Source organism: Pollicipes pollicipes, unplaced genomic scaffold (genome assembly GCF_011947565.3).
Source record: "Pollicipes pollicipes isolate AB1234 unplaced genomic scaffold, Ppol_2.1 Scaffold_4881;HRSCAF=5763_pilon_pilon_pilon, whole genome shotgun sequence".
Classification (NCBI taxonomy): domain Eukaryota; kingdom Metazoa; phylum Arthropoda; class Thecostraca; order Pollicipedomorpha; family Pollicipedidae; genus Pollicipes; species Pollicipes pollicipes.
The window spans coordinates 34728851-34741514 of NW_023596576.1; the positions used below are offsets into that span (position 1 = coordinate 34728851).

At 50.4% G+C, this 12664-nt stretch overlaps 1 protein-coding gene across 1 annotated transcript in view; it reads right to left on the reverse strand.

Annotated features, from left to right (window-relative positions):
• LOC119100294 (cAMP and cAMP-inhibited cGMP 3',5'-cyclic phosphodiesterase 10A) overlaps positions 1–12664 on the reverse strand; it is a 37523-nt gene that overhangs the window by 19779 nt on the left and 5080 nt on the right. Inside the window, exons 4-8 of the mRNA XM_037223400.1 lie at positions 10773–10871; positions 7461–7576; positions 6142–6288; positions 2879–3088; positions 743–983 (exon numbers count right to left, since the gene is read on the reverse strand). Coding sequence (XP_037079295.1) covers positions 743–983; positions 2879–3088; positions 6142–6288; positions 7461–7576; positions 10773–10871 — 813 coding nt within the window. The remainder of the gene's footprint in view (positions 1–742; positions 984–2878; positions 3089–6141; positions 6289–7460; positions 7577–10772; positions 10872–12664) is intronic.

Below are 12664 nucleotides of genomic sequence, written 5' to 3' on the forward strand. Positions count from 1 at the left end.
CGAGCACGTACGATAGGACGTATGGTAATAACGTTGCGGAACAGAAAAGGGCTCAAGTCCATGTGCCAGACGACTAGATATTTAATTACGTGCTTGGCAGATAAAGTGGGAAATATCGAGAAGCCACATCAGTACTGAGATTTGCATGTCACCCCAGCATTAATATCGCAAAGTACAAACACCAGCAACCATGATTCTACACACCAAGAACCTGAACCAAGAACCCTTAGAAGCAGTACCAAATAAGTACCTACCACTACAAATATCTAAAGTACTTACGAAGATAGATAATGGATAACGCCAATATGGAAATAAGATGACCTGCAAGCATACTTTCATAAATTTCGGATAATTGTATCGTATCGTCTTCTTTGAACTGAGTTAAACAGTATGCCCAGTGACTTTCTTTTTCAAAAGGACAAACATATGCATACATTGCTGGAATGGATAGTGATATACAGATCATCCGAGTGACACTAACTAAAAGCAACACGGACACGCGAAGGGTAAAACCCCCAAAACAGGGGTTCTCGCGAAGAAATGTAATATGAAGTGCCGTCCCGACACGCTATTTCTCAACATTCTCAATGCAAGGTAGCCAGACACCAATTAAGCGATACGCGCCGGAACTACCTAGATATCAGACAAGACAAGACAACTGACACCCCGGGCGTTCTCTGCCACCTCCCTTTCGGTCGAGACTGGCCCGGCGCTCGAGTCACCGCCGTGACGGCACGCGCACCTATCTTATTGACGACCTGCAGCACGCCCAGCAGCCGACCCTTGGCCTTGACCGGGTAGGCGAGCAGACCGCGCGACTTGTAGCCCGTCCTGCGGTCCACGTCCGGGTTGAAGCGCGGGTCGGCGTACGCGTCCGCCACGTTTACCAGCTCGCCGAGGCGCGCACAGCAGCCGGCGATGCCGCGGCCCAGGGGAAAGCTGATCTCGCTCCGCTTGGAGAGCACGGGCGAGCCGTTAATCACCTGCGGCAGAGCGAGAGAACGGAAGATGGCATTCAGCCATCCGGCTGAGCACACTGCGCTACTGTAGCAGTCGTGATAAAAATGACTAAGCGCGCGTCGTCGGCACTTTTTCTGGGCTGATTTGATCTGAATATGTGCAGCGCTGAAATCGGAAGTCATCACCATATAAAATGGCATGGCACGAGACGGGTGAGAGGCGCCTACAATACCTGTGTTTCAGTGTTTTTTTCTGCGGTTATTTTGGAAAATATTCGCCGCTGGAGAGACACTCCCTTGTTTTGCAATCCTTCTTTGGGCCTCGAGACCGTTGGATGGGTTGGTTGCACAGGATTATGAAAATAATTTTGTGTTCACCTAGCTTTCGCAGCAGTATCATTGTTAATGCCGTAATAGAATTGTTCTCTCTGGCGTATATGACAACCACGTCACTCCCATATTATCACTTAGTTCCACCAACCTTGTATATTGACGTCTACAGGTAGGGTTGCGTCACCATGGCTTCATGCGTAAGCCTGGGAGAGCTGGGCTGTGGTGGCCCACTTTATCTCAACAGGGAATTTCATGCTCGAAGCTAATATGACGTCGCAATGTTAAAGGCCCACTTCTCTCTCATGATGTACATTGTATGTAGTTCTCTCTACCCTTGATATTTTTTATTTTACTCCAAATGTAAACATTCTTATTTCCAGCGATGATTATAGAGACAATTACACTATACTTGGGTAGCATGAAAGGACTTCTTTAGGTAACTGGTTGCAGAACTTCACGGTAATCAGGCTTGCTTACCGTATTGAGCTCGCTACCAGACTGCAGTGACCCTTCGAAGTCGGCCTTGTTCCCCTATCCAACTATTAAGTGCATGTAAATTGCGACGGCATATAAACACCACTTAAAAGCAATGAGTGAAGTACTGTTTCTTTTACGACGCTTTAGCCATAAGTAGCATGTTAAAAAGCATCTAAACGAGTTGTCGCTGTACCCTGTGAGCAACACTCTGCGGTGATGGCCCTGTAAAAGGGTACTGGTCCTACCAAACAAGTTCTGCAACTTTATGATCTATTAAATTGCTGCAAATTAGTGGTACCGAAAACAGCGACTCCAGCAAACGCAGAGTGACCTTTTGAGCTTTTCGCCTCGGGCGATATACTCACGCCCTAAAAATTATCATAACTCTGGCAGACAGTAATGGTGTCGGACTACCACAGGGTCCTTATTACACTGCTAGCACCGCAGAAATGCTGAAGAGCGAACGGCTGGTAAAAGGGGAGATAACACATCACCCCAAGGTTACATTGATATCTCCTTTCAGCGCAAGTAAAAATATTTCGCTGGCAAACTCCCGTCACTGAAGTGGCAATTACACCATATCCAGGTCGAGTGACTTCTGCGGAAAATCAGATCCCAATGCTGGGACACTTTTGTAATTCAGGAGGAATGCAAGACCAGCGGCGGTAGTTGTACATTCGTTATGGCAGGGCTATAGTTACACTAAACACTGCCGTAAACATAGGCACGGCCGAAAACAGCGCAAATGTTGCAAGATATAAGCTGGCCGCGATTTGTTGTGGTTGAAAGACTTAATTCTCCATTCTCCTGGTTTTTCTCCGAGGAATAAGGCCAATGCTACTGTCTGATCTACGTGAACAATGTTCCTCGCTAAGGTACTGAACAACTTACGTAATTGTTCTGGTAGAAATGAGTTAACCATTTGGGGCAGGTCTTACTTCAACCTAACCGTCACCGTCCATGGAGCACCTTGCCTGAACATCGTCGAACAGAGACGCCGCCAGTTCGGACCAGCGTACCTGACCATCGTCGAACAGAGACGCCACCAGTTCGGACCAGCGTACCTGAACATCGTCAAACAGAGGTGCCACCACTTCGGGCCAGCGTACCTGACCATCGTCGAACAGAGACGCCACCAGTTCGTTCTTTTCCTCCTCCAGCGAGAAAAAGGTGACCCGCTCGGCAGCGACCAGCGACTTGGCGTACACCATGATCTTGGAGATGAGCGTCTCCTGCGCGAACACGTCCTCAAACAGGGACTGCGCCACCTCCAGCAGGAAGCCGTTCAGCTCCTCCTGGTGCTGCAGTACCTCGCTGAGCTGCCGGGCGGTGGCGGCATCAGCCCCAGCTCCAGCTCCAGCTCCAGTCACAGCCACACCCGGCTAGCTAGCCCAGGTCGTGACAGGCAGCCTTGCAACACGCATTTACCACAATTCACCGAGCTCGGAAGCTAAACTGCTTCAGCTGTTGCTGACTCACTTCCCGAGCAGCAGCAAAGCCGGGGGCAGCGGCTTACACTGGTCGGGGCCCCTGTATCTGTCAGAGACCCACAGTGCCTAACAGAGTGTTCTGTGTTGGCACGGGGTTCCCGAATCCACTAAGGGCGGTGTTCAATTAAGCCCGGAGGGGGGCACGGGCGCCCACCGTGACCGACGATCAAGAGCCTGATTGGGGGGGGGGGGGGGGACATAAGGGTCTGAAGGGCTGCCTTTAGATCACAGAAAGGATCCGGGCTCGTAGGGCCGTGACCTGAAGTACCAGTCATGGGGCATCTTACACCGGCTGAGGACCCTGAGACAATGCGGGCGTCTATGTCGGCCAAAGATCACTGACACGGAACGTTGGTGCCGTGTCGGTCTGAACCCTAGGGTCCCTTTTCCGAAGGCTGAGCGGGGCCGGCACTGCAGACGCACGGTGTGTATAGGTCTAAGTCCCTGAAACAGTTATCGGGGCGCCTCCATAGGTCAGGGACCGCGGCGCTTAACAGGGTCATGCATCGGCAAGTGGCCCCGAGTCCGTTTCGGACTTTGTCTGAGGAGACACGAAGAGACATTGAGGGGTCCCTTGGGACCGGAGACCGATGGCCCGATTGGGAGGCTAAAGGGCCGAGGGGTCACGATAAGGACGGCCCCCGGGCGTAGGGCTGTGACTTCGAACGTCTGTCAGGGGGCCTCCGGCATCGATCGGGGCCTCGTGGGCCGGTGTGGGCCTCTATTTCGGCCAGAGACCACCAACACCCAACAGTCGGCCCTGTGTCTCATTTGTGTGCGGACTCATTTCCCAAGCACGAGCAAGACCGGGCCCATGATTTGCATCGGCAGGGATCCCTGAAACAATGAGGGTTCCGGTGAGGGGCAGACAGTGCCTAACAAAGTGTCGTATGTCAACAGGGGGCCTCGAGTCGATCAGGAACATATTAAATGAACAGGGACAGGGACGGGACCCAGAATGCCGGAGGGCCTCTTGCGTTGGCCGGGGCCCTCTGACAATGAAAGGAACTCGGAGAACTTATGATGAGTGTTCACATTGAGGCAATGAAAGTGCTAGTGTTAGTGGAAGTGCTAATAGAATTGGGCCCAGTGTTAGTCAGACCCCCAGTATCGAACGGCGGGCCCTCCTACCGAATTTTAACCGTGGACGCGCTAATACTGGCCCGGACGGCCGGTGGAGTATCCTTTGTTCGGGTGGTGGTGGGTTCAACCTGACCCTCCACTCCCTGAAATCTCCAGAACCAAGTGAGCTAGAGACACCAAACTCTCAAGGCAGGTTGGTCTTAGGCGAACTCACTTGTGTCAAATTTTAAAGTTCATGGGTCTTCGGATAAAATATTTTCATAGGATTCATAGATCCTCGGCTCAAAAAAGGCCAAACAAGTTCAAATTCTCGATTGCTATCCGAAGTGCTCCCAGACCTCCTTATATAACCGACCCAAACCCAGATTTCTGTTCTACGCAGAAGGTCGCTAGTATAAATTTTGTTCAGTGACATTGTTTGGCCTTTAAAAGGTCATGGTAACCAAAAACCTACGGGACTGTTTTGATTTTTGAATTTTAATGCGCGTGAAGGATTATGCTAGGCGGCACGGTCCTAAAAAAAGGGTTGATCTGGTTCATTTTAGGACAGATACCTACCCTGGCTTTTAAAAATTCAATAGAAGATGTCTACTGCCGTCCATGTTATCAACAAATCTGAAATGAACATCAGAAACTATCTCACAAAGCAAGCTCCCCAGTCAAAAAGCAGGTTGGCTTTGAACTACGACGGCTTACTACGCAGTGCTTCAAAACACATTTGCCGCCGTAAAAAGTGCTGCCTTCGAAATCCAAACAGTGTTAATATCACGACAGCTTTTGACTTCTGTTCCAGCTATAGAAAGCAAAAATGATAATAAAACAGAGAAAAGTGGGCTCCTCATAAACAAGTGGGCCACATCCAGGGATTTTTTGGGAAGGAGCCTTATACCATCAGTGGGTTCTTTCTCAACCCCGCGCCCCCCTCCCCCACCCTTGAAAAGACTCTAGCTGTGCCATTGATGATATCTACAGATATGATCGGCAACATCCTGTAGTGGGGTGGACCAAGTCTGGTTTGCTACCTTTCATTCTCGATCAAGTTGAAAAATAGTCGTTAGTCGATAGTCCCATCGAGCGTTCTTTTACTATGTTTAGCAACATGTCGTTTGTGATATTTGACGGGAAGCAAATAAAAATGTTTAGACGTATATCTCCCTCCTGTTGGCTTGCAGGCGGAACTACACCTGCGCAGCGCACCACCTTTCGGTCGTGCTCAGTTAAAAAGGCAGTGTCAGCTTCTCTCTCACGGATCTATGCTGCTCCTGCTGTCATGTCATCATACCCGACCATCAAAAGCGCTTTGAGCCTAAACCACCACACTACACGAGGTAGTTGCGGATACTTGCAGCCAGCCCACACGGCCCAACCGAATCAAACACCAATGCTGCTCAACGTTCCCAGAAATTGTGAAGGAGCTGGGCGAAGCAAAAATGTTATCTAATGCAAAGGAATCACGCACGCTGGACATATAACTACTTCTGTGCTATGTTTCTGCCATGACGATATAGGCCAAAGGCCTGCCTAATATAAAAACCACCGGGTGGCACTCACCTTCTACTACATCAGTGTTACGGTCAAAGCTTTTGAAAAAGCATTACAGCACAACAGAGGGAAACCATTACATATAGATATATAATAAACGAGCCGGGCGAGGGAAGCAAAACATATCCACTTCATTTTCTTCCTTTTTTGAAAGACTCCAGACCCTGCGGGACGCTGGTCATGAATATTCGTCTGGTTCAAACCGCAATGCCTGCTTAGAACATGTTGACACTGCCGCGTCGCTGGAGAACACGGACCTGTATTTTGGAGATGGCGATGTTAAACCAAGCGAGAATGGCGTTGGCCGTCTCCAGGTGGTGCACCTCGAACGGCTCGTGCTGAAGACCGCGCCGGAGCTCCAGCACCGCTAGTCCGGGCAAAGGCACCACGAGAGCCGACCGGTCCTGTCCCAGACCGGGCCGTGTCATGCGGATCAAATACATCCCAAGCCCGGACTCACGAGAGCCGACCGGTCCTCCCCCAGATGGGCCGTGTCACGCAGTTATAATACAGCCCGAGCCCGACGTCACGAGAGCCGACCGTCCTGCCCCAGACCGGGCCGTGTCATGCGGTCACAATACATCCCAGCCCGACGTCACGATAGCCGACCGTTCCTGTCCCAGACCGGGCCGTGTCACGCAGTCACAATACAGCCAACCCGAGGCCGGACGTCACAGAGCCGACCGGTCCTGTCCCAGACCGGGGCCGTGTCATGCGGTCACAATACATCCCAAGCCCGGACTACTCCACGAGAGCCGACCGTCCCTGCCCCAGACCGGGCCGTGTCATGCGTCACAATACATCCCCAGCCCGACGTTACGAGAGACGACGGTCCTGCCCCAGACCGGGCCGTGTCACGCAGTCATAATACAGCCCCAGCCCGGACGTCACGAGAGACGACCGGTTTCTGCCCCAGACCGGGCCGTGTCACGCAGTCACAATACGGCCCCAGCCCGGACGTCACGAGAGCCGATCGGTCCTGCCCCAGACCGGCCGTGTCATGCGGTCACAATACATCCCCAGCCCGGACGTCACGAGAGCCGACCGGCCCCTGCCCCCTACCGGGCGTGTCACGCAGTCATAACACAGCCCCAGCCCGGACATCACGAGAGCCGACCGGCCCTGCCCCAGACCGGGCCGTGTCACGCAGTCATAACACAGCCCCAGCCCGGACACTCACGAGATGCCGACCGGCCCTGCCCCAGACCGGGCCGTGTCACGCAGTCATAACACAGCCCCAGCCCGGACATCACGAGAGACGACCGGCCCTGGCCCCAGACCGGGCCGTGTCACGCAGTCACAAAACAGCCCCAGACTGGACGTCACAATAGCCGACCACTCTTGGGCAGCTGTGCCACGTCTTATCGTACATCACACACGCCAGCAGAGTAAGGAGTGCAATCGAGGGTCACGTCTCGAGATGCGCCGACGGGCACAACTCTGGCGACGGCCAGGAGGCGTGATCAGCCTTCCTGCTCGTAGGCGGTCGACCGGTGGGCGGCCGACAACGAGGGCCGTGCGCTGACACCCTGCGCTGCAGACTATCGCTATCTGGACAGGCTCGGCGCGGACCGACCTTCTCTGACACGCCCAGGCCGAATCCCAGCGGAAACCGGGCGTCGACGGCAATCGAGTCGATGATCAGCGCCTCCCCGCTGGCAGCCGCCAGCGCTGTCGGCGTCTGGTGGTCCACTGAGAGGGAGGAGGAGGTCATAGCCCTTGAGTATACACGTCACTGAGAAGGAGTACTGTCTTGTCACAAGCAGCAAACTTGAAAGTGGGTGCTGGATTTATCCGCGCTCTTAAGTAAACCCATCGCGTTGTTATAGCAATGGGGATTTATCACATTCAAAACGCATCAAGGTCCCCCTCCCCACCTCCTGGGTGATGGCACACCACTACTTCTCTGCTAGCTAGGTGATGCATCTCCGTTTCTTATCCAGGAAATGATGGCCTGACAGGATAACGCAACGCAAGAGGGTTCCCTGCTTGGGAAAGGAGCCCAGGGTCCAGACCGACCAGGTCTGTAGTTCGGAGTTGGTGCCCCCGATCAGCTGACTGACAGAAAGCCCACTGTTCCAGGGGATCGGTGCAAGAGCAGTGGACAGAACCTTCGGCTGAATTTGAAAGGTCTGGCCTTCTAACTGGGTTCCCTTTATTTGCATACGGCATGCTCCTGGGTCCTCCCGATCGGACCGATGATTGTCGGCCCCTCGGGACACTTCGGGCCTTCAAGGCCTAACGCTGTTCACCTGCCTATGGTGGCGGTGGCATAAAGATCTCTGGACGATTTGCTGTGTCCCTGGAAATTTATGCCACTTAAAATCAAATTTTTGGAGCTCCTTGTTGTAACTCCCTAGAATTTGGTGCCTCTTAAAAACACAGGCAATGCTTCCCCAATTGAAGGTTTTGGCCATTTCTTCGCATAATGGGCTGATCCAGGATTTCGCCAATGAAGCGCCACGGATTTTGAAACTCTCCCTGGAATTTGTTGTCTCTTACGAATAAAGATGTCGGAAACCTTTAGATGTCCCTGTAATTAAGTGTTCCTGGAAAACGAAGGTCATGACTGCCCAGAAATGAATGTTTAGGTGCCACTTAGTCAAATGGTGAATACTGAGCCAATCAGGAGTAGTGTCAGAATGAAAAGCACGTCAACTTGTGTTGAAAAATAAAGGTCATGGCTCCCCGGCATTTAACTTTGGGTGCCCCTTGCCCATGGAACCGATCCAGGATTGTGTTCGGGGTGGGAAGTGAAACATTGTTGTGTTTGTGGAATTTGGCGCCTCTTGCCTCTTGAGAATAAATATCTTGGGCCATTTGTGGTCGCCTCTGGCCTTGGGTGCTCTTGAAAATAAAGGGTTTTAACTCCTAACGATAGATTTTAGTGCTCCTTTTCGGAATAACCCAAGCCAGGATTTCGTCAAATGGACACGGCGCGGGTGTCGTGGTGCTCCTGGGGTGCAATGGCTCTCGAAAGTGAGCATTTGGGATACTTTGCGAAGGCCCAGAAGTTTGGTGCCTCTTTAGGATCAAGGCCATGCGGTTCCGACATGAAGGTTTTTGGCATCCGTTCACCATGACATTTTGGCGCTACGAAGGGGCACCAAAAGTTCATGAGCGGTACAACGGGTGGGTGGCATGGTTGCATGCCCCCCCCCCCCCGCTGGATCCACTCCTGTCTGCACATATTGTTCGATTACAAGCAGAATGAGACAATCAATTTCCCGGTCCTGGAGTTTTGTCATCACACTATTCAATCAAGTGTTTTATGTTGCCTCATTGGCTGGTCTCTCCGGGAAGAGCTTAACATCTACTCGAAGTTGCTGTCTTTCCGCAGCGTCCTGGACCGGCCTGAAAGCAACACCATTTGTGGCACGTGCGGCCCTGCTATGACAGTGGGATGCTATGGCCATATGGCGGCAGTTTCTTCTCCTACAAATAATCCGTCTTTGAACCAAAACAAGGTGACAAACTGGCATTTTTAGAAGTTCTGAGACGTCTCTAAAGTAGCATCTTTTAGCGTACTGAACATCGTTCACTCATCAGAATAAACTTTTAACTCATCATAACCAAAAAGCAACAGGAGCTGAAGGCTTTTCTGTCTCATGTCAACTTCAAATTGACAACAAACTGGACGAAATCTGTGAAAAATGCGTCGAGGAAATCGCATGGGTAAGGTCTATGAGTTCATCCCCCCCCCTTCATGAAAAACGCAAAGCTCCGCCGCCGGCTGCGCATGTAGCGCGGGAAAAGAGAGATGGCAAACCCGACCGAATCCGCATCGCCGCGGCAGTACCGCCCGCCCATCATTTGCTGGAGACGAACCGGAGATCTGCGCGCTGCCAATATCTCTCACAAGCAGAGGAACGCGAATGCGGCTAGCGAATATATTTGCATTTAGTGGTAGGTGTCACGACACAGTACTAGAGCAAAAAAAAAAACTACCGACAGGAGCGCTACGACAAGTTATACCCGACATTAATTCTACTGCTCTCGTGCACGACAAAATGTATGCCTCAAAAACTTGTACACGTCAGATGTCTACTCCACCGTCCAAAGGCAAAAAGGCCTGAGAGCCATTAGTTAATATAGCACTTAAGCCTTTCGCCTTTGGACGGCAGCAACTGCAAAAAAGCTTATACAGTAGCTGTTTTCACGAAAGAAGACAGTGCAAATTAATGGCTCAAAAACCCTTTCTGCGTTTATTTTCTAACCACACAATTTTTGTGAGCGATTTTCGACTAAAAATATTTCGGAGGTATTTAAAAACACGTTTGTAAGGGTGCATAGCTTGATAGAATTGTGGTCCGCTGACTATAAGGAACATCGTGCTTTTATGGACAGGTATGATGCTAGATCTCTGCCCACCAAAATTTTTCAAAATTCATTACAAACAATTGGTGACATCTATGACACAAGAGCGACAAAGCAAACCCGTATACCATTGCTGCTGTTCAAAGGCATGCAGTACTTCCCGAGCTTACTTACAGTACTTATAGCGTCTGCCTACAGCCCATACAAAGCTTACAGGGCCTACATACCTTGCCATAGTCCAACATGAATGATTTTTGAATGAAATGATACTCAAAGCCGGCCTTGCTCCACACAGCACCAATGTGAACAATCACGGGGCAGTCGGCGTCCAACGCACCCCGCCGACCCACATTGCTGATTGCCAGGCCTAGGTTTGCAGCAGAAGGAATGACAGGTACAAATTTTTGCAGCGTAAAATTTGTCACGTAGTACTAAAGCCGTGTATGAGTATTTGCAGTGGAAGCAATGTCATAGCACTCCTGTCGGTAGAACGTCTTGTTGCAGCACTTATTTCGCGAAACCTTAGTGGCAGGCATGATCACTTTCAGTGGTTCGTATAGACATAACTTACTTATTTTCACGCATGCCTTGCTCTTGACAAAGTCGTCTCTTCCTGGAGTGTACTCGTTGAGTTCCTGGTTTTGTAGATCAATCAGAAAAAGCGTGAAGGCTGGAACACAGTTTAATACAGTTATTGCAGCCCCACATAGCAGAAGGCCAGTATTAATGCATTTGCATACTACCGGCATACACTAGGGACGTTCCATATTTTGTGGGGTTTTGAATTGAAACAGCCATCTTTAAGCTCATGCGGTGCGGTTTACGGCCCTGCCCTTCTTAGGGCCTGAAACTCTCTAGTCTCTGACATACATGCTTGCGAAGACATGCAGACCATCTCGTTAGGCTGTTTCAATGTCATTCAGCCATGCATGACGCCATAAAAACACCATTCAAATCCTGTCACCCCATTGGCCAGGCAGCGTTCAAAACCAGCAAGACTGTAATCGTCGAGTCGTTCATAGCTGGCAGTCATACGTACTATTTCAAGATAGTACGTTACGGACGTCATTCCGCTCTAAATCAATGTTGTCCAGGCTGTGCAAGTTTCCGAAGTTGCATTCTACGTAATACTACAAGTTGGAATGGGTCCGAGTTATATTGCGGAAATGAAACCAGCAACATGATAATCTAGGAATAACGTTATAAGCGAGTATGTGAATACAAGTAAACAGCTTAGACTCCACATGCAAGAGCACCGCGAGGGGCCAACACGCGAGCACGTAATAGTTGATTCGGCAAACACTTCCCGCACCGCAGCGGCCACCTCTTGGTAGAATGGAGTACTACAAGTGAGTGCGAGGGTAGCAATGTCGCACGGCCAGTTTGGCAGCGTCTTAACGTCGTCCGGACGTTCCATGACACAATGACACAATGACAAATTGGACGGTATCTTCACTTAATAAATTTTGTTGTCTCGAATACCCTACTCCACTTGAAAGTATATGGATGGTCACAAGTAATCTTTTTTCACCTCATCTGATGCTTGCTTCAATAATTTCAAAGGTGGAACATTCCCTCTAATTGGACGCTTGTCAACTATACATACATAGAATTCCGTGTTCCGCAGTGGAATAAAACAAAAATGTGGACTGCCCATTGATTACATTACACGATTTTGGTCATTATTCCCGCCTCCTGCTCTCTCCCCATCGGATACCCACAGGTTCTGCTTCACGAAACCGCCATGCCAATGTTTACATCATGTGTTTACATAGGTTTACATAGGTGGTATAATGTCCCGTGGCACCAAATTTATTGTAGACGAAAAGCTGGATGGGATACGCTTTAAGTCAAATTTCAAGCAGCCGAAGCAAAAGGTAAATAGCGATGATCGAGCCTGGCTTATCAATATTATATTTTGATGGTTGTAAGTATAATTTTTTCGTGATGATTAGCAATCAGGTGGATAAAACGGCTCCGCCCACACGTAGAAAGCAGCGGGAAGAAAACGTTATGATAGCCGAGCCAGGCGAGGAACATTTGACTCATCTTGCGCCAGCATCAGGGAGGACGCACGCGATATTCACTAGAGGTTTCAGTCTGCCGATGCCGAGTTTGTAACTGTAGTCGTCTTTGGAGCGGATTCAGCTGCAGTTAGGCGGGAAGAAACAATGACATCTGTCATCTGTTTGAGGTCTTCGACTGCAAGCCCGTGCACTGTTTTATCCACCAGCTTCACGCATGCTGCGTGAGCTGTTAATCAATTTTGATGGCGTCACTAGCGGTCCCAAATCATTTCTGGCCTCGTCGGTAAAAAGCTAGCAGAGGATCTGGAGAAGAAGCCAGTGGTATCGTCCGAGGCCATGTCTGGCGCCTAACATTGACAAGCAGCTTATTGCATATTCGAGTGCAGACTAATAGATGTTGTATCAACTGTCGTCAGCTGCAGTAAGAAGTCGCATC